Source organism: Electrophorus electricus, chromosome 4, assembly GCF_041902795.1.
Source record: "Electrophorus electricus isolate QZ-2024a chromosome 4, ASM4190279v1, whole genome shotgun sequence".
In the NCBI taxonomy this organism is placed as follows: Eukaryota; Metazoa; Chordata; class Actinopteri; order Gymnotiformes; family Gymnotidae; genus Electrophorus; species Electrophorus electricus.
The window spans coordinates 9,668,636-9,687,673 of NC_137500.1; the positions used below are offsets into that span (position 1 = coordinate 9,668,636).

Here is a 19,038-nt window from a genome sequence, read left to right on the forward strand (position 1 = left end):
TATTAGAATAACTTGTCAAGACAAGCAATCAGATCAAATGGATTTAATTGGTCTACTTATGGTAGACCTCTACAACAAAGAATAAAATACGTACAATGTTTAAAAATAAAACTTAATCGCTCTGTACATATTATATACAGTATAGTGGTATAGTGGATTATATATATATATATATATATATATATATATATATATATATATATATATATATATATATATATATATATATATAAGGTTTTAATCAATAAAAAATGCTACAAATCACAATCACAACAGAAAATGCTGAACTACAGTACAGAGTTACTGATTTATATGCAAGTTATGTGATTTAAAAGTAATGAATCAAATGGCTGTCACTGCATGCATCAGTAGGGAAAAGGTTTTGGTCTAGGTTTCCATCTTGGATTTACCCATGGTCTGGGATAAGGTCACTTGAGATTGTTCATAAAATAATGCTCATCAGTAAAACTTAATGCTGTGTTTTACCTTTTGACAGACTAAAATCAGTTTGTTTGTTTTTTTCCAGGGCTTTGCTCAAGGCTTTTTAACTTTTAGGTCTGTGGTTCAATCTCGGTCTTTTTCTAAATGAATGTGGTTTAGTGTACAACTTTGCTCATATGATAAAATTAAATTATGATAGATTATTGTCTAATTGTTCCATTTCTGCCTTGACACAATAATTGTGTGATTTTTTTGTTGATTATTTATATAGAACATTCTAGTGGCTGAAGTGCATGCTCTGTGAGAATATAACACTGATACACTTTTAAAAATTACATCTCCAAAAATTTGTTACATTTGTTGTTGTTTGTTTGTTTATTTCAGGAAACTTTTAATTTCCATGAAAATGATGTGAATCCTTTCTTGCTTTGTGCTGTCCTTTTCACTTACAGAACTGGAAACTGCTTTCTACTACAAAGCTCCACTGCTGTGTATAGGGCTTTATTTTGTGACATTAACTATGAAATAAAGTCACATATGCATGCTAAAACCAAAATATAAATTTGCTTCCTTAGAAAGCAGTTCACTGCAGTCACTTCACCAGAGAGTTCCAGCATCCATCTCTCCAGGCAAAATAATCAGGTATTTGTATAACATCCAGTCAAAATAATATTGAGGTTGTGGGGAATTATATATTTAAAAAGTCATCAAAACAATCAATCCTATGTGTTAGAAATGCCCAAATGTGTCATGATTATGTTGAAATAAGAAAATATTTTAACCAGGATTCTAAATTTTTTTCATTGTCTGCCCAGGTTAGTCTCAGGGGAAAACCAAGTACCAACAAATTCTCCTTAGACCATTTGTATAATATTTTTATAAATTAATATGAGAGGCCTAGATAATTTTTTTTTGTTAAAATAAAGATTAGTGTCTGTGTTTGCCATATTGCAAAGCAATATTACTTTTATGTAGGTAGTTATGAGAAAAATATTTAAAGGGAAAAACACATTATGATTTCTGGCTAGCATAACCAATTAGATAAAAGTTGGCCTATGTGTCTTACACAGAAGACTGATGTGAAATCAAAAAGGCGCCTACAGAGGGGGCAGAGCTTTTTCTAAGAGTCAAAGGAAGCTGAAAAAGCATCTCTGTTTCGGTGCTATTTGGCTGCCATTAACAGTGTGAGGTATCATTATAAGGTTTCCAAAGGCCACCTTTATGCAATCAGAAACATTATGGGATTCAGCAGTGAGATTCCTTCTCATGGACAGGGAAGTATCCATCCTTGGTGGGAGCTCCTCTCTGGTGAGGGCTGTCCTCATCAGCTGCAAAGACCACCTGCAGCTTCTCTTGCTGACGTCTAGTTTTGGGGAGGTCTGGGGAAGGTGTGGTAAGCTCATAGAATCTCTGAGGGTGATGAAAACAAAGAAATGAATTATGGATTTGCCACAATGCAGGTTATGGTTGTGTTTGGTGGTGGAGGGAGCTTCACCTCTCTGAGAGTTCCTTTGGCAGTGCCCATCTTATAGATGACCCACAGAGGGATACAGACCATGGAGGACAAAGCCAGCAGCCAGCCCAGGGTATAGCCCCACCATGGGTACACATACTCATTGTTGTATTTCAATGGAGTATACTTTATCAGAGAGAAGGCAAACGTTCCCTACAGGGACAAATATAATTGTGAAACATTAGTGAAGTGAAGCTATAGTAAACCATAGTAAAATTTGAGATTATGTATTTATGATCAGATTTAATTTAGCTTTATAACATATTATAAAAATGTACAATTAGACAAATTGTATACTTCTTTCACTACATAGATTAACTTTGGGATTAAAACACAACAAAACCTTGGAATAAGATTAAACCATGACTTACAAAACAGGTGGCTGGGGTCAAAAATAACCAGCAGTATTTAATGTAAGGCCCAGGCCGATAGCCAATCATATCCTCAATGTTGTCATAAAAACGATCCACACCTGATCAAGGGAACAGTAGTAATATTTAAGCCATACATTGAGGAAAAAATCTGATACATGGGTTAGATGTAAATCAAGATATTTGCATTTAAATAGGTACAAGCCTTTTTACTTGGACTTCAATCATCTGATTTTGATGTATTAGATGTTTGCAGCATATACAAGTTAAACTCACTCAAAGATAATGTAGAACTAACAAGATATAGGCTTTTTTGCTTGGATTGACTTAGACAGTTGTTTTGACACTAAACTGTTTAAATAATATTGGATTTTTTAAACTACAAACTCTTTACATCCTGACAAATATCATGAACTCATTTTCTGGGATCTGTAATCATCCATAAAAATTGTCAACATGGTTCAGCTGTATTAACCTATCTGGAAGCTACTCTAAAAGCAGGCAGGCCTGTCTACCTGTCAATTATTCTGTGTATGAATGCAACACATGGAAAGGCAGGATAAGCACTAAATGTTCATGTCTTTGGAGAAAGAGGACTTGGTGACAGGTCTGAATAAATGCCAAAGGGCTGAATAGAGGGGATGGACTCCTATGGTGGTTAAATCTGGCAGACATTACCAAGAATGGAAAAATCGCACAACAGCTTTAGCTGAACTAAGAATTAAAAATAAGATGTAAGAAATTATTTGTTAGAAAACTCTATTGTGATATTTACCATAAATCCAGGCAATGCAAATGGTCTCAAAAATGGCAACAAAAAGCAGGCACATCCCACTGGCTGCATAATAGTCAAAAAGTTGAAAGACATACATTCCACCCTACATAAGAGGGAGAGGTCAGCGTTAACTAATACCCAGGCTACAATACAACCAATGATTAAGGTAATAAACAGGGTAATAAATTGTTGTGCTTTTTGGTGTCAGTGTGTTCATTCATTAGAGATTTACATACAGAAGCAATCTTATTTTCAGTGCCCTACCTCTGTCAGCATAATTAGGCCCATGAGGAAGGAGAAGATGGCAACAGCAAGGATGAGGAGTTCTCTGCGGTTTTTACGACGGAATACTGAGGGGTACATGTCAACGACTGCTGTCACCAGGCTCTCCACACACACAAACTAAACAGGGAGATAGCAAGCAGGCCATTACGCATCAAATAAATGGATAAATACTCTTTTAGTAAATAGTGTGCAGAGAATGGTAATATGAAATATTAATGCAATGGAGCACCGTATCCATTACAGTGGATTGAAAATAGCATCATGTATCAAACAAAGGGATATGCTCATAAGCTTCCAAACCAATAGACACAAAGATAACTCATTAAATTATGGTTACCTGACCCTGATCCTGGAGCTCTACCACCCTGAAAAGATTTGTTCCATCTCTGATTTTCAGGACCAAATGTACACCAGCACCAGCTGTGTTAAATTAGGGTTAGAAAAAAATGGTGTAGGTTTCGGGATGGGGGAACACTGCTCATATCACCCAACCTAGCACCTCATATGAGTAGTGTGAGCAGGAATTATGTGCCCACCCCCATAACTACATCTATGCTTAGAACTAAACTTTGTAGCGCTACAGATCTCCAGGAACAGGTTTGGACACCAACCAACTTTCAAAAATATTTAGGAGAACATTTTGTCCTGCAGATGGCACCAAAGGCTAGTCAATGATTGCCAGGCCTTAGCGTATTGGGATATTAGCAGACAGTGAGCCTCTGGCATGTTTGACATATTTATCTATTCACTCTGTAGGTTTCCATTCACAAAGTGCTATATACTAGTTTAGATTATTACTAATTTTATTACTTACATCATTTACATTATTACATTATTTACATCATGTGGCAGATGCTCTTAAAGAGAGCATATTTATCTTACTTACATATTTATCAGTATGACAGTATGTAGTGCTCCCTTGGAAATTGAACCCATGGCCTTGGTGTTGTTAGCCCCTTGTTTCACCTGCTGTATCAGGTTATTATTATTATTATTGTTATTATTATTATTATTATTATTATTATTATTATTATTATTATTATGAGACACAGACTTCCATATAGACCATTAAGCTTCATACACTTAGATTTTGAGCTAATTTACAGTTTTCCAAAAAGCAAGATTTTTTTTAAAAAGGCAAATGGCCAAACAACTGTACTTTCTTATTAAATCTGACTGCTACTATCATCATTAGGGGGTGACGTAACATAGAGATAACTCTTCCAAAACAATGGAAACTCCTGAACTCCCAGGCTTCCAAACTTGGCGTGCATGCCTCACACTGTCTCACACTGTCATCTGCTCACAAATCATAAACAAAGTTCTCCTTATTACATCTTAGAATAGAATTCTCTGTTAGCTATGTTGGTTAATCCCTACTCTCCTGATAAATTCAAGAATGCTTTAAAATTCCTTTGTTATTTCTACAGCTCAGAAACATAACAGTATATTTTCTGGTTTTGAGTTGTGTCTTATATTTAGCATCTCACTATATGAGAGGGACTTGCCTGACTGTCCAGACCAAGCAGCACGATCATAATGAAGAAGAAGCAGGCCCACAGAGGTGAGAACGGCATCATGGAGACCGCACGTGGGTACGCAATGAAAGCAAGTCCAGGACCTGGAACACATATCCTCCGTCACTGCACCAGCCACACCTCCACATCACCACATCCCTCTACTGTCACACAGCAATAACTACCACAATATTACCACAGTACAGCCCATCTTATATCACTGTATGAGTTATGCGTTATAAACATGACACTGAAAAGATATAAGGATGGATACATTTATAAGACACCATTTTACAAGCTCTACATGTTGTTTGATTGGGGTATTGTGTTCATATTTTGATTCAATGTTATCTGTTTTGTAACTTCATGTAAACAATGACAGAAAATGAAAATCCATTTGATCATCATTTCAAATACATGACAGAGTGCTTGCTCCATATTACAGCTACAGGGCCCAACAGAAACGATCCAGTTATGAGACAGCACCCACCTGACTCTGCCACTTCTGAAATAGGGACATTCTGCTCAAATGACATAAATCCCAGGATAGAGAAAATAGCAAATCCAGCTACAAAACTTGTACCACTGTTCAGGAAGCACAAAGCCAAGCAATCTCTGGGGGCCAAAAAAGTGTGTTAAGAACATTTCCTCTTTTTCCAGTTATATTTACACAAAACATGCATTATGTGCTTATCTTCTACAACTCAGATTCAGTCCTAGTCTACTGCAATATCCTTCTAGATGCATAGAGAATGTAAGATCTCATTAAAGTAGATCTGTAAATCATGTCATTTATTATGCTCCATTGAATTGCACCATGGTTTCTGCAACCTCACCTGTAACAGTTGTTGTTATATTTGTTGTAGCTGCCCAGTGCTGTGAGGCAGCCCAGACAGATGGCATAAGAAAAGAAGATCTGGGTCCCTGCATCCATCCATACCTGGAAAAGAGCAGAGGAATACAATTGCAGGAAATTCCATGCTCTTTTGAATATCATTCAGGATAGCAACATCACAGTATTAGAACAATCTCTGTAATACCATATTTGCTGGTATGGCATGCTAACACAATGGGCCAGTCAAATATATTCACTCTCTTTTATTATACTTAACAACGTTAATGCTGCATTAGTGAATACTTAGTTGTATAAGGAAGCACTTTGGAATGAGCTTCCAAATAATTGAGAATTAAGCACTCCTTTGAATATCATTCAGGATAGCCCTCCATATCATAATAATGGCATTTTTCCAATTTAAAAGATCATTGGAATACTACTGGAAGATCAGTTACTTGTGTATGATGCTAATATACTGTACCAAACATATATTTGTATGTATGTTATTTTACTAATTAATAATGTTTGTGTTGTGTAAGTCAATACTTAAAGCAAAATATTCAGGTGGAAATAATTATTAAAATATTTTTAGCTTGTGGCTTTCATGTGAACCCAGATTAGGCAACACCAACAATATGAGCAAACACTGGTCTCCTAATTTGTCACAACAGATGACAAATGAAAATATTCTTCAACAAGGATTTACAGTTATCAGTGAATTGCCTAAGGATTTACAACACAGATTTATAACACAGGTGCAAATACGGTGACCCTTCCCTAACCATTACAATAAATAAGTAGCATGTTGCCCCACTTCTCTTGAAGTATGCAACCTTTCCATCCTGAAGCTACCATTCCAAACTGAGCTACAAAACACTTTCTATTTCTAGGAAAAGTGGTTATGATCCTAAGATATAGTATTTTTTACAGTTATGTTCCCAATCTGATAATCTGTGTCATTGCCTCTTTCCCTAATAAAACCATCAGTGACATGTCAAAATATGTCTTAATATTTTGAAAAAATATAATCATAATGAACCGTTTTACTGAATATAAACAGCATTCTGGCTACAAAAAAAATATTTAAGTAGAGGAGATGTAAATACTAAATTGGTTTGTCCTTTTGGTTCTGTTGAACTCTTCACTGTTTTCCTCTCTGTGGGGGAGTCCTCTTTCAGCCACAGATGGGGAGACTGGAGCATAGGTCAAAGTGCACAGCTGGACACTACTAAGACATGAAACAAAAAGTGTTTTCATGCTGACTGCCAAGCTCCAGGACATAAACACCTGGTTGATTTCCTCCTGTGTAGCAGTGAAAAAAATCTACTCTCTCTCTCTACTCACTCTACTCTAACCACAGAAGAAATACAATTCTAGATTTAGAAATCCACAGTACATTATCCAATAGAGGTGACTGGTGTACTTCTGCAAAGGGCCATTGCGCATTTTGACAACTTTATGACAACAAGTTTATGACTTTATAGGAATCCAGTGCTCTTTTATGATATATTTAAAGGAGAAAACATTTAAAATCACACATTGTCTGAGGGAAGCCTGCTACCTGTGGGTCCACCAGGCGTCCCAGGTCAGGGTAGAGATAGAACTGGATCCCTCTAGAGGCCCCTGGCAGGGTGATCCCTCTGATTAGCAGAATCAGCAGCATTACATAGGGAAAGGTCGCCGTAAAATAAACAACCTGGGGGGGGTTACAGGGAATCATGATGTAAAATGCAACAAATTCTACATACAGATATGCAGTATAATGATCTTTAAAGTCATAAGATAATATTCAGCTAAAGGTATTGCAAAGAGTATTCAAGCCTCACAGGACAAATCCAGAGATATACTGTATGTAGTTAACAATATGCATGTGGGACAATAAATCTTTTGTTTGCAACATTTAGTCTGAGACTTGTGAATGCTTTCTGATACTTATAGGGATACTTTTTTAAAATTTAGATTCCATCATTTGTTTTCACATCAGTTGTTCATTCTTCCACCTTCTAGCCTGAACTTACCTTGCCAGTGGACTTAACACCCTTCCAGATACAGAAGTAGCACATGATCCAGGCAAGAAGCAGACAGAGGGCCATGTCCCAGTGCAGCTTTCCAATGTCATCAATACCTGAGGAGATGCGCAGGACTCTCCGCCTGAACATGCACAGCAGAGACAAGAGCAGGGGGGAACAGGCAGAGGGGAGGCGAAGATGGGAGTTGGGGTGCTGGTGAGATAGGGACCTCAGCGCTCAGGGCTATTATTGGAAAAAGCTGAGAGTGGCGGGATCTGGGAATTAGCCTTTTAAAGTGCCTCAGGCAATGCAATTATAGGCTTAGGGTTCTACTGATAATACTGCAGCATATCTACCATCAAGGAGGCAGAATGGAGAATTTATAACACTAGTTAAGCAAAGTTGAACAAACAGTTCAGTTTATTCAAACACCAGACTGAAGAGTAGCTCTAAAGACATTATTGGGAATGCATTCATACTTCTATACAGCTATAAAAGCACAAAGTGTTCTAGAAATGTGCTGTGTGTTATGCAAGTCTGAGGCTGAGAAGGAGAAATACTTTAAACATACTAAAATACTTACTCCCAAAATTCAATGACTGGGGAAGTTGCATTGTCTAGATAACTTTGGTCTATAGATTCATTCCTTCTCTGAAATTCCATGCAAGCATCTAAAAAACATTTAATGTTAACATCAGTGTGGAGAATGTGATATATTCAAGAAGTAGCCATCTTCATTTATATGATTTGACACTACCTGGTGCAGAGTGAACAAGTATGATATTCAAATTAATGATAATGAATTGCCAAATCACTTATAAATCAGCACACCAGTGTTCCAGGTGTTGTTGCAGGAGGACCATGGTAGGTTCCAGGAGAAGGAGAAGGACAGATAAAAGATGCCCCATGCCAAGACTATTATGTAATATATATTCAGCAAAGCCACTATTACTTGGGTGGCATATCCAATACCTGTAGGAAAAAAAAAGTTTTAAAAAGGCTATGTGGTATAATTTTTATTCTGAAACTCTGAAAAAGTGTTTTGTGGCAGACCACTGCACTCTCTAGTGCTTCCCCAGGTGGTTTGCTAACCTTCGAACAGTGGGCTGATTTTCCTCCAACAGGTGACTCCTCCCTCACTGGTGTACTGACCCAGTGCTGTCTCCAAGAAGAACACGGGAATTCCACAAGTGGCGAGAAAGATTAAGTAAGGGATAAAGAAGGCACCTGTGTTGTAGATACAGAAAAGTGTAAAGAAACACAGAGAATCAAAGAAATGAACATAAAAAGAGGGGTTTATTTTTATTTATTTTTTTTGGGGGGGGGAAGGGGAGACCCAGAATCCTGTGAACAGCTTCACTTCAACTAATATTTTGTTAGTTATCTGGAACTCATTCTTTCTCAAATCTCCAACATGTCTGTCTTCCATGGACAGACACCACTGACTCATTAAACACCATCTGTGACTCCATGAACCTGAAGACCCCAGCAGGCAGATCAAGAGGCCAATTTCTCAGACACCTGGCAAATGCAAAAACAACTCATGGACAAAAACTGTCAGTCAAGTTTCAAATACTGCAGTGCCTGTGAAGGGATACTCATCTTAATAGAATAAAAGTTCTGAGTAATTGAGTAAGAAAACTCAATAAGAAAACTCAATTATCAAACAGATGTGTCATGACGCCTACCAAAAAGATTTGTGTATTTAGAACCTTTACACTACATATGTCTGAGTAATCAAATTATACTAAACATAGATATAACAAGCAGAAAAAAAAGTCTACATAAGGACTGTTAAACTAATAGCAAGTATTCATCTAGTTTCCATTTTCTAAAAATCCAATCAAAAGGCTTGTGCAAGTTCTAGATGAATAATAAATGATGTTTACTGTTTCAGGTAAAGGAGGGGGTACAAAGCTGAAAAATGAAGCAAAGCATCCTGTTGTGCATCCTTAAGCATCCTTAAAATTAGCAACGTTAAAGAATGGCATTCATTAAAAATCACTGTTGGACTTTTTTTTTTTACTTTACTAGATACCATTCTTTCAACAAAGAGAGGTGCAACATAAAGCTTGCAACATCTGTTTGATTTTAAATTTACAAGCAACAGTATTTTACTCTAAAAAAGAGCATAAGCTTGTTCTTGCACATGATTGATTCAGCAAACAGAACACGTTGTAATGTATGGATCACAGCATTATTCTTGTCTTGTCTTTATTTATATAAACACAAATACCAGTTAAGGAGAAACCAGCACTATGAAGTCTGGTATACTCTACCAGATGGACTGACTCATGCCTACCTCCTCCATTTTTATAGCAGAGGTATGGGAAGCGCCACACATTGCCCAGTCCAATGATTTCTCCTGCTACAGACAGCACAAACTCCAACTTGTTGCTCCACTGGCCTCTGTCCTTCATCTTCTCCTCAGTGTTGGGCACGATGTCCATTGGGCGATTCAGACCATTAGAGGGATCCATTTTACCTGTCATGCCCTTTTCTCCTGCAGAATATTAAATGAAAGTGACAATAAAAAGATCAAAAGGCAGGTCAGTGGAATAAAATCAAAAACTTTGCTTATTTGCACATGAATCACAAACCTTTTTGTGGCATGGAAAGATATTGGAGAGCTTTGAGTCTTTATCAGCACTCGGTCCACAGGTTCAATGGGAATGCTATACACTAAGGTGACTTCACAGAGAGTTTGCAATGGTTTAAATTATTAAGATTCAATTAAATCATTATTTTATTATTATTTTTAGATTTCACTACTATGAGTTTTAAATAGGTCCAAATAAAAGTGGATTTTTATTTCAGTTTTGTGGGTGAACGTGTGTGTGCGTGTGTGTGTGTATGTGTGTGTGTGTGTGTGTGTGTATGTGTGTGTGTGTGTGTGTGCGTGTGTGTGCATGTGTGTGTGTGTGTGTGTGTGTGTGGACAGTTTTCTTATTTGTTGTTTCATGTCCTAATATGTCTGATTTTATTGAAGTATCCTAAGTGCCCAAGCCCACAAATATAAATTGCATTGAAGTCTCTCATTCTAAATTTTCTTTGGCATACATTGTGCCCTTAACATTCATCTGTCCTCTAGGAACATGAATCATAGCAATCCTTATATATTTATATACCCATAGTATAATTATATTACAACAGCATTGGAGAAGTGGTCCTGACCTGGCATCTCTGTGACTGAAAGAGCTCTCTCTGTCCAACACATAGAATGCTTTCTGACTGTGTTCACTCCTCTCAGCTCACATTAATGGCCGTGAGCTTTCCACACCACTCGTGGCCTGCACAGCACTGGCCTAGCCAAAGAGAAGAGACAAAAAAAATCCCCTATGGAGACTGAATCAGACAAATGAATGACCAGACTACAGCACTGGAGATTGCTCCAAGGCCTCATGCACTAAACGCCCTGTGCTTCAGGGTCTGGGAGAAGTGCATTCCAGAACCCCAGCTCTCTCCCCAGGGGTGACAGAGATGACTGTTTCCTTGACATGCTTGAGGTTTCAAACAACAAACGAAGTGCCAGAAGCCTTGAGAATGTGTTCTCTATTTCTCTCTCTCTCTCTCTCTCTCTCTCTCTCTCTCTCTCTCTCTCTCTCTCTCTCTCTCTCTGTCTTATGCAGAGCCGTGGATGATTGCCAGCACCAACTCGCCCTCTATCCACTGCAACTGAGTACTGAAAAAGCTGGCAAGGGGTGTAAAAATCCACTCTCACCCTAACAAGGAGCTTGTGAGAATGAAGTGCTGGCATTGAGCAGAAAAGGCCTGTCCTATGGAAGCCTTTGTGTTTGAGGAAAGACCTGAGTGCCAAAGAGTTTGATCACAGTTTACCTTGGATTTCACAGGCGCAGGGGCCTGCCAAAATGGCATAGAAAAACAAGTTCAAGAAATGCGTGTTGTTCATTAGGAGGGACTCAGGTGGGACTTACCTGTCCCTCATAAGTACCTCAGGGTGCTGTCATTTCAGGAGGTAGCTGCTGGTTATATTTATTGGACATAAGAATTATTAGATTAAGGTATTTAGTAGAAATAATAATTCTATAATAATAATAATAAATAAAATCTGAATAATTATCTTAAACTGAAATTTGGTACAAGCAAAGTAAAACTAAGTAATAAAACTGTACATAATTCAACTTCACATTAACTTTACAGGTTATCTTTACAGGTTATCAAAATAAAGTCAGGGCTCAGAGGACTGTTTACATTCAAAGACCAGAACAGGTCATAAAGACTGTTAATTTTTTTCTAAAAAATGTTTATATATTAAAATACTGTTGTCAATAATTCATATATCAATAAAATAATAAGCCACACCTCAAATTTATTTTTCTAAATTAGTAATTAACATCATTCATTATTAAAAGCATTTTAGAGATGATCCCAAATTCTGTTTGGCAAACTGTACTGTATGAAAGAAAGTACTATGTGAAAAACCTTCAACAACTAGAATTCCTCATATTGTGACAGGTTCATACTTGTGAAATACATTCCTTTCTTTTTGGTGTAGGAGAGGAGTAATTTTCCACCAGTAGCAATGAAATCACTGACCAGTGTCAATACATTTTAGTCAGCAGTCGCCAACTAAAGTGCTGAATAATTAAAATTGTTATACTTTCCAAAATGCCTTGGCCAATAGATCTGTGTTTAATAATTGTACTGTAATGGCACTAGCAAGCAACCATCTAAACAGTATGAGTGCATAAGAAAAAGAGTAGATTCTTTTGAACATTTTAAAGTCATAGTCCAGAGCATAGACTGATACTTCCGTATATCACAAAACTCAATTTAAAGATTAATAAATGGTTGCAGTAAATTACACAAGTACATCCTATGTATATAATAATAAAGCATGAGTTATTTAATTTGCTGGTGTCAAAAAGGTGTAAAAAAATGTTTTCTGCTCTTGTGACTAACAAAAAAAGGCTCTAGATTGAGTTACATGCACTTGTCTTATAGGTTCATCACCATAATCTTCCTAAAATGACTGATTTCCAAGCATGCAGCTAGCATGATAGTGACAAAAAAAAGTTCCTTTGGCAACACTCACCTGTCATTGGAATTGTGCAATGCAGTCCACAGCTTAGAAATGTGACCAGTAAATATAAAGGTTGGACTGTTTAATGTGATTGAAGGCACAGGAGGGATCCTGCTTAAGCCTTACCATTCAGCCCTCAATGAAGCATTAGCCACTCCTCCCCCAATTTCTGTCTCCCTCATTCATGAACCAGCACACTGGAGGCCTTTGCCGTCTCTGAGAACGACTGAGAGATTACATAACTCTTTACTCTCCCATTCTGCCCACTAAGTGTCTGTCTTTAGTGAGGAAGTAGGCTGAGGAAAGGAAATATGGCAATGGGTCAGAAGACCACCATGGCCAGACCACACTGACTGAACTGACTTAAACACACTGCTATAAGGCTAGAGCCCTCATAGATGCTGCACAAAAGCACTGGAAGAAAGTTCAATAGCCTGCTGCACTGCATATAAACAAACAAACAAACAAACAAACAAACAAACAAACAAACAGTTCAATAAATAAGTTTTACTTTTTACCCTGGGACTGGTATTTTAAGACCTTATGAGCATTCCTTGATTCATCATTGCATTGTTTTAGCTTTTGTCTACTGGCCAATTCCTTTCATTTGGGTGCTCCATTTTAGAGCAGTTTCCCAGATGAATTTAAGCAGTCCAAATTGGGGGAGTTTATTTTATTATTCTCAGAAAGAGCAATTTAGGGCTTCACCTAGGTGAAACCTGATACACAATTAATCACTGCAGTTTTACTGTAGAACCTTTTTGACAGAAAAGTCAAGGAATTGTTACATTTACTTTGAAAAAAATTTTGTCATTGTCTTTTCATTACAATTCTTCAGAGATACAATTAAATAAATTTAATTTCAGCGTTCTTGAGTCCTGCTTTATAGAATATCATGAAGAGATTTGAATGTGCAGTTTTGTGGTAACAAATTTCAGTTTCGTTACACCACTACTAGAGCTCTGGCATGTACTGATGTGCTTGCAAGTTTCCATACATTGCAAAATCTTAAGAAACTATTACTATTTGCATGTTATAATCATAAAATCAATCACAACCCCATAAATACGTATTGAGAAAGCTCCTCCTATTAACTTCAACATACACACTTTGAATTGAACTTTGTTCTGAATGTAAAATGTATATACTACTCTGAGAGACAGAGAGACTGAATCAGGTCAGTATTATGACTAAACTGAATATACTATGAGGCTTCACTCTCCATTTATCTCTGCATGTAGCATTGCTACTTGTTTGCATAACATGTTTACATAACATGTTACAGGTTTACATCTTTACATAAAATGTTACATAATGCTACATGCTGTTTACATAAAATTAATGGTTTACAGTTTTCTGCATCAGCATTCGAGGGATTGCTGTGTTCACTAGTGAAGCTTTTACAGCAGTCACATTCCATTTCATTTGTCCTAAGTAGCCTAATGGCAATGTTTCAAGTAACTGTTATCATGTGTGATTTTTTTGAAGGCCGCACAGGAAATGATAGGTTTTCCTCTAAGATCCTTGCAGTTTCAGGACATTCCTCACTTTAGTGGCATGGGTCATGGGTCAGCAAGAGGATGCTCTGTCTCCCCTTATTAAAATCATGCAGCCTTAGCCATACCAAGCATGCTGTTAATTATGAATTTAAGCATGCAATTACAGAGCTCCCATGGAGTGAATCATTAGCAGTTGTTCTGTGACCCAGAAGACGCAGCAGGAGAGTTCTTTAATAAAAACTTTTCTTTAGAAATAATAATAAGAGCTTAAATTAAACCAGATAAGTGTGAGTGTTCTGATGTGCTATTTGTCTGCTATTCAGCGAACCTGAGTGGTTTAGACGTGTAAAGGCCAGTTTTCCATACCAAAATTAGGCCATAATCAGAACCCGCATGCACTTCGAGTGAGGTACAACTGGTAAACAAGGTTTCCATATTTATATATCCATATATTCTTTGCCTTCACTCAAGTATATCTCAATCATTACTGGTTCTTTAATCAGCTAAAAATAACCATCTTAGTATGTGTATTTGTAAGTGTGTGTGTGTGTGTGTGTGTGTGTGTGTGTGTGTTTGTGTGCATGTGTCATGGCATCACACAACAAAGAATACAAAAATATATTCTGACCTTTTAACTAACATCACATTTAAAAACACTGAAAATTCATTGATAACAATTTTTCCCTTTTTCCATATTTTTATTATTATATTGCTTCTTTTGAAAATACAACATATGTTTACACAGAAGTCAGAGCCTTATTTATGTGTAAACTGTTTGCACAATTCTGTTTGACTCTCATCTACTAACACTAATAAAACATAAAATACTTGGAAATTGCCAAACAAATATTAACAAAATTAACCAGATACATTAAAAAGACCCTGTCCTGCCCCATCCCATCTGCTACAGTCATGATTTGTCTCTCCTTAGGGCAGCTTTGAGGTTATGCCAGAACTCAGCCCTCATGTCTTCTTCTGTGGGCCACTCCAAGTATGTCTTGGAGTTCATCACTTTACGAAGTTTGCAGAACCTCTTGGGGATGCTCTTCTTGTCAATGGGTTCCAGAAGAATTAAAACAACTGAGTCATTATTTTCATCAAAAATATGGAAATGCGCAAAATCCAGTTCATAGCGACACCACTCACTCATGACAAAATGCTCAGAAAGGACAAAGAGAGTGCAGTGACTTTTCTCAATAGAATCAATTATGTTATCTAAGATCCAGTGTCCTGGTTGAAAGTTGCGCTTGTGTAGACAGAGGGCAAATGAAGATTCAGCCTTTTCTAGTTCTGGCACTAGAAGCTCCTCCACCCATTCAGAATCATGGTCACTGTATGACACAAAGGCATCATAGATGACATTTGTATTCCTGGAAACTGCTGATTTGTGTTTGGCCTGAAGCCATGCCCATGTCATCTTTAGGTACCACAGGATGTACAGCTTATAGCAAGTGAAACCACAAAGGAAAAAGACTACGATGGTTTCAATACAAAGAATGGAAATGGCAGGGATCATGTGACATACAAAGATGGACATTTGAATACTTTTGATTTTTTGGCCTTGAAATGTAAGTGGAGAATCACAAGCATCAGTGAGGGTGACAAAATTTTCAACATCACACTGGAGGAAAGTAACAAACTCACAGGAACATACAAAATTGTTCTGCCCAGCTTCAAGGCTCTGCAACCTCATGTAACGGCTCAGATCACTTTTAGCAAACATATTCAAGGTATTCCTTTGAATAAACAGTGCTTCAAGACGAGGAAATATTTTCCCCTCAGGCAGCTTTATCAACTTATTTCCAGTTTAAGTTCTATCAGATTGGGAAATGTGCTGAAAGGGAAGAACGTTGTTAAGTCATTGTCAGTCAGGTCTAGGATGTTTAAGCTTTGCGGTAAATATGGTGTCACTTGGTACAACTTGGTACTTGACAAATTGAGGAAGGTAAGATTAAGGGGCCAGCCACAATTTTCTGGTATGTCATTGAAATTGTTCTTGCTCAAATCAAGAGAGGTAAGTTTTTTAAACTGGAATACCAACTGGGAAATTTCTCCTATTGACCTCAGGAAATTTTGACTGATATTTAGAGTATTGAGATGAGGCATTGTGCCTCTGCCATAACACAACCCTTGTTGTATGGTCAGGTCTGAAAGTTCTTGGTAAAATCAAGGTATTCCAACCTCTGTAGTAATTGAGTTAGTGAGCAATGCACAACAAAAACATTGCACTCCACTATGGATAATTTATGGATATTGTCAAAAGGAAATACTTTTAGTAGACTAAAGTTGAAAAGTTTAGTAATATAGATTTTACGGATGTGGATAGTTTCCAGAAGAGTATGGGTTGCGTTGCCATACCATTGACCATCACCCTGTAGTTCCACATTATCAAATTCAAGGTAGATTAATCTGCTTTTTGCTAAAATATTTATCATATTTGTAATATTTTGTCATTTACAATTCCATTTGAGAAAGTGATTTTTTTTTACTCCAGCATTACATACTTCCCAAAGAGGTAAAACAGATATATTGTCAGTCAATAAGAAATCTAAAACCACCATTGCTGTTGATGGATGGGAAACATCATATAGAATGCTGGAGGTTATATGTATATTTCCTGGTGTTGTCAGTGCATTTCTAATTGTAACAGCACTTAAAGGTTTATTTGGATGCAAACTCCCATTCTTATAAGCCTTTAAATTGCTGCAGTAGAACTCAATTTTAGTTAAAGAATCCAGACCATATAAAACATGTTTTTCCAGTTTCTGAAGATGAGGGTTACCAAACTTAAGAATCCTTAAATTTGCCAGTGTATGGAAAATGGGATTACTGCCCAAAGTGGTATAGTTATTTCCCAATATATTTAGATGCGGGAGGTTTTGGGACTTAAATGGATGAGAACATATCACGTTTAGTTTGCTTTTGTGTAAGTTGAGTTCTAGCAACTCTGTGTATGCTTCGAGATCTCCCTGATCAATCATCTCAATGTTATTCAAAGATAAGTCTAACCCAAGAGCACTGAAGGGCACCTGGGGTATGTGGTAGAAGCCCTTTTTTGAACATGTGCAGAAAGAATGTTCTTCACAATTGCTGCAGCTTGTCTGTGAAAACATTCCAGGTAAAGACAAAACTATAAATATGACTGTCATTAAAGTGATTCTGCAAACAGTAAGATTATGTCAGATACAATATGCACCATACTGATTTAAAACACTTCTGTATTTTGTGCACCATTGATTTTTGGGGAAATAATTTTTAGAATAACAGAGCAAAGCTGTAGCAAATTTATACAACATATTATATATATACCTTTCACACATTTCAAGAGCAAGATGACTGTTTAATAAAAGGAAATAAAGGAGAAAAAACAAACAACAAAAAGGACTATAATTAAAATATGTTTAATATAATATAATTAAAATTGTATTTTATATATACATACATATTAAAATATATTTTAAAAAAATGACTAGTGGTAAGACAATGCTAAAATAATGAAATATAATTACAAATGCTTATTAAAATCATTAATCATAGGCATGGGGGGGGGGGGGGGCATCTGTAATGCTCACATTACTCATATAATATGTTAGGTTGGGAGATGTGAGCAGTGTACCCTGCAAAGCTAAACTGAAACATACACCACTGTTATTAATGCAAAGTGCCTCACAAATATTAATAGGTAAAAATTACAAACCTTTGCTTATTATAGCAGAAAGACATTTTATATTTCATCCTTAGTATGTACAGAACTATATGAAGGCAGTACCCAAGAACAGCCAGAAAAAGAATCTTGAAGTAAATTCTGAAAGAAATTGGCAGTATATGAAATAATGATAAAACATGTTTTAACTTTCTCACATGTTGCAAAGCAATAAAAAGCTGTTTTAGTGACATTTTAAATATCGATATGAGATGTCATGAAATGTTTGTGTCAAATTCACACTCCTACTTCCAGTTCCAGTTTTTATTACCTGTACATAGCTACAGTGCTTTGCACAGCACAACTACAATTAAACAAGAGTTTACAATTTGTTTTACTGGCTTTAATAATTTTGTTATAAAACCTATGTTAAACTTGTGAGGGTTTATAACTAACCATCCTAACTAGCTACAAATTTTAAGAATTTATTTGGTTAAAGAAACATATAGAAACCATGGTTTAGATTTTGATTGTATTTGTGTGTTGTGTATGCAAGCCATGTAGAGATTTGTATTTTGTAAGAATATATTGACAATCTTGTTAAAATGTTTGTATTGTAGGTTTATTTTTACAGTTTTTTACAGTTTAAAGCATATATTTTTACTTATTACTTTTGCAGAAAACTTCTCTTTTGCAATTGTACAGTGTACATTTTTTGTCGTTTAATACTAGTTGAAGTTTATTTGAATAAATCAAACAAATTTTGTTGAAAATTAAATAGCTCTAATAATTAAAATGTACATGACTACAAACATAATTACAAGCAATTCAAAGTTAGTTCAATATAGCTATATCTGTGTAATATACATTTCTTATTTGTGCCAATTAAGTATAACATGTTGAGCAAACAATTTAATTTTTTGTTTTGTGTGAACAGGTTATAATTAGTTGGGACACCTTCAAACGCAGTACTAAGATATAGAAATACTGGAAATGAAACCATATTTGCATTAGACTTGACTCTCAAATAGTTTTCTATTTGCAGTGCTATGTACTCAGTACTCTGACCTGATCTAAAACCAGAGTTACATTTCTCAGGAAAATCT

At 36.3% G+C, this 19,038-nt stretch overlaps 3 protein-coding genes across 6 annotated transcripts; all 3 read right to left on the minus strand.

Moving 5' to 3' along the window:
- Positions 1–28: 28 nt before the first annotated feature.
- slc6a13 (solute carrier family 6 member 13) lies at positions 29–12,971 on the minus strand. 4 transcript variants are annotated; one of them, XM_027020099.3, is made up of 17 exons: positions 12,803–12,971; positions 10,921–11,051; positions 10,347–10,437; positions 10,049–10,249; positions 8,839–8,973; positions 8,578–8,718; positions 8,330–8,417; positions 7,756–7,888; positions 7,299–7,433; positions 5,739–5,842; positions 5,393–5,517; positions 4,894–5,006; positions 3,365–3,502; positions 3,101–3,203; positions 2,326–2,426; positions 1,937–2,107; positions 29–1,851 (listed from the first exon to the last, which is right to left on the minus strand). In XM_027020099.3, exons 3-17 carry the CDS (start codon positions 10,357–10,359, stop codon positions 1,687–1,689), a joined length of 1,866 nt encoding a protein of 621 aa, XP_026875900.3. In that variant the 5' UTR covers positions 10,360–10,437; positions 10,921–11,051; positions 12,803–12,971; the 3' UTR covers positions 29–1,686. The 4 variants fall into 4 exon arrangements, with proteins under 4 accessions (XP_026875900.3, XP_026875899.3, XP_026875902.3 ...); XM_027020098.3 differs by lacking the exon at positions 10,347–10,437; XM_027020101.3 differs by lacking the exons at positions 10,347–10,437; positions 10,921–11,051 and adding an exon at positions 11,682–11,729 and having other exon boundaries at positions 12,803–12,970.
- Positions 12,972–15,157: 2,186 nt separating this feature from the next.
- LOC113583650 (toll-like receptor 2) lies at positions 15,158–16,675 on the minus strand. Its single transcript, XM_081713839.1, is given in 4 exon segments — positions 15,158–16,098; positions 16,101–16,439; positions 16,442–16,472; positions 16,604–16,675. Coding segments are annotated over 4 exon segments (1,341 nt in total). The 3' UTR covers positions 15,158–15,199.
- Positions 16,676–16,739: 64 nt separating this feature from the next.
- LOC145657625 (toll-like receptor 2) lies at positions 16,740–17,402 on the minus strand. The gene has a single exon (XM_081713840.1). It carries the CDS (start codon positions 17,400–17,402, stop codon positions 16,740–16,742), a length of 663 nt encoding a protein of 220 aa, XP_081569966.1.
- Positions 17,403–19,038: the final 1,636 nt, after the last annotated feature.

Bases quoted from the DNA above. Each gene is read 5' to 3' on its own strand.
- LOC145657625 (XM_081713840.1), bottom strand. From the start codon at position 17,402: ATGTTTTCACAGACAAGCTGCAGCAATTGTGAAGAACATTCTTTCTGC.
- slc6a13 (XM_027020098.3), bottom strand. From the start codon at position 10,963: ATGTGTTGGACAGAGAGAGCTCTTTCAGTCACAGAGATGCCAG. The intron at 5,007-5,392 runs GTGGGTGCTGTC...TATGTGTTCCAG, and splicing joins TTCAGAAGTGGCAGAGTCAG to GTCCTGGACTTGCTTTCATT. The intron at 1,852-1,936 runs GTGAAGCTCCCT...CATCACCCTCAG, and splicing joins CCAAAGGAACTCTCAGAGAG to AGATTCTATGAGCTTACCAC.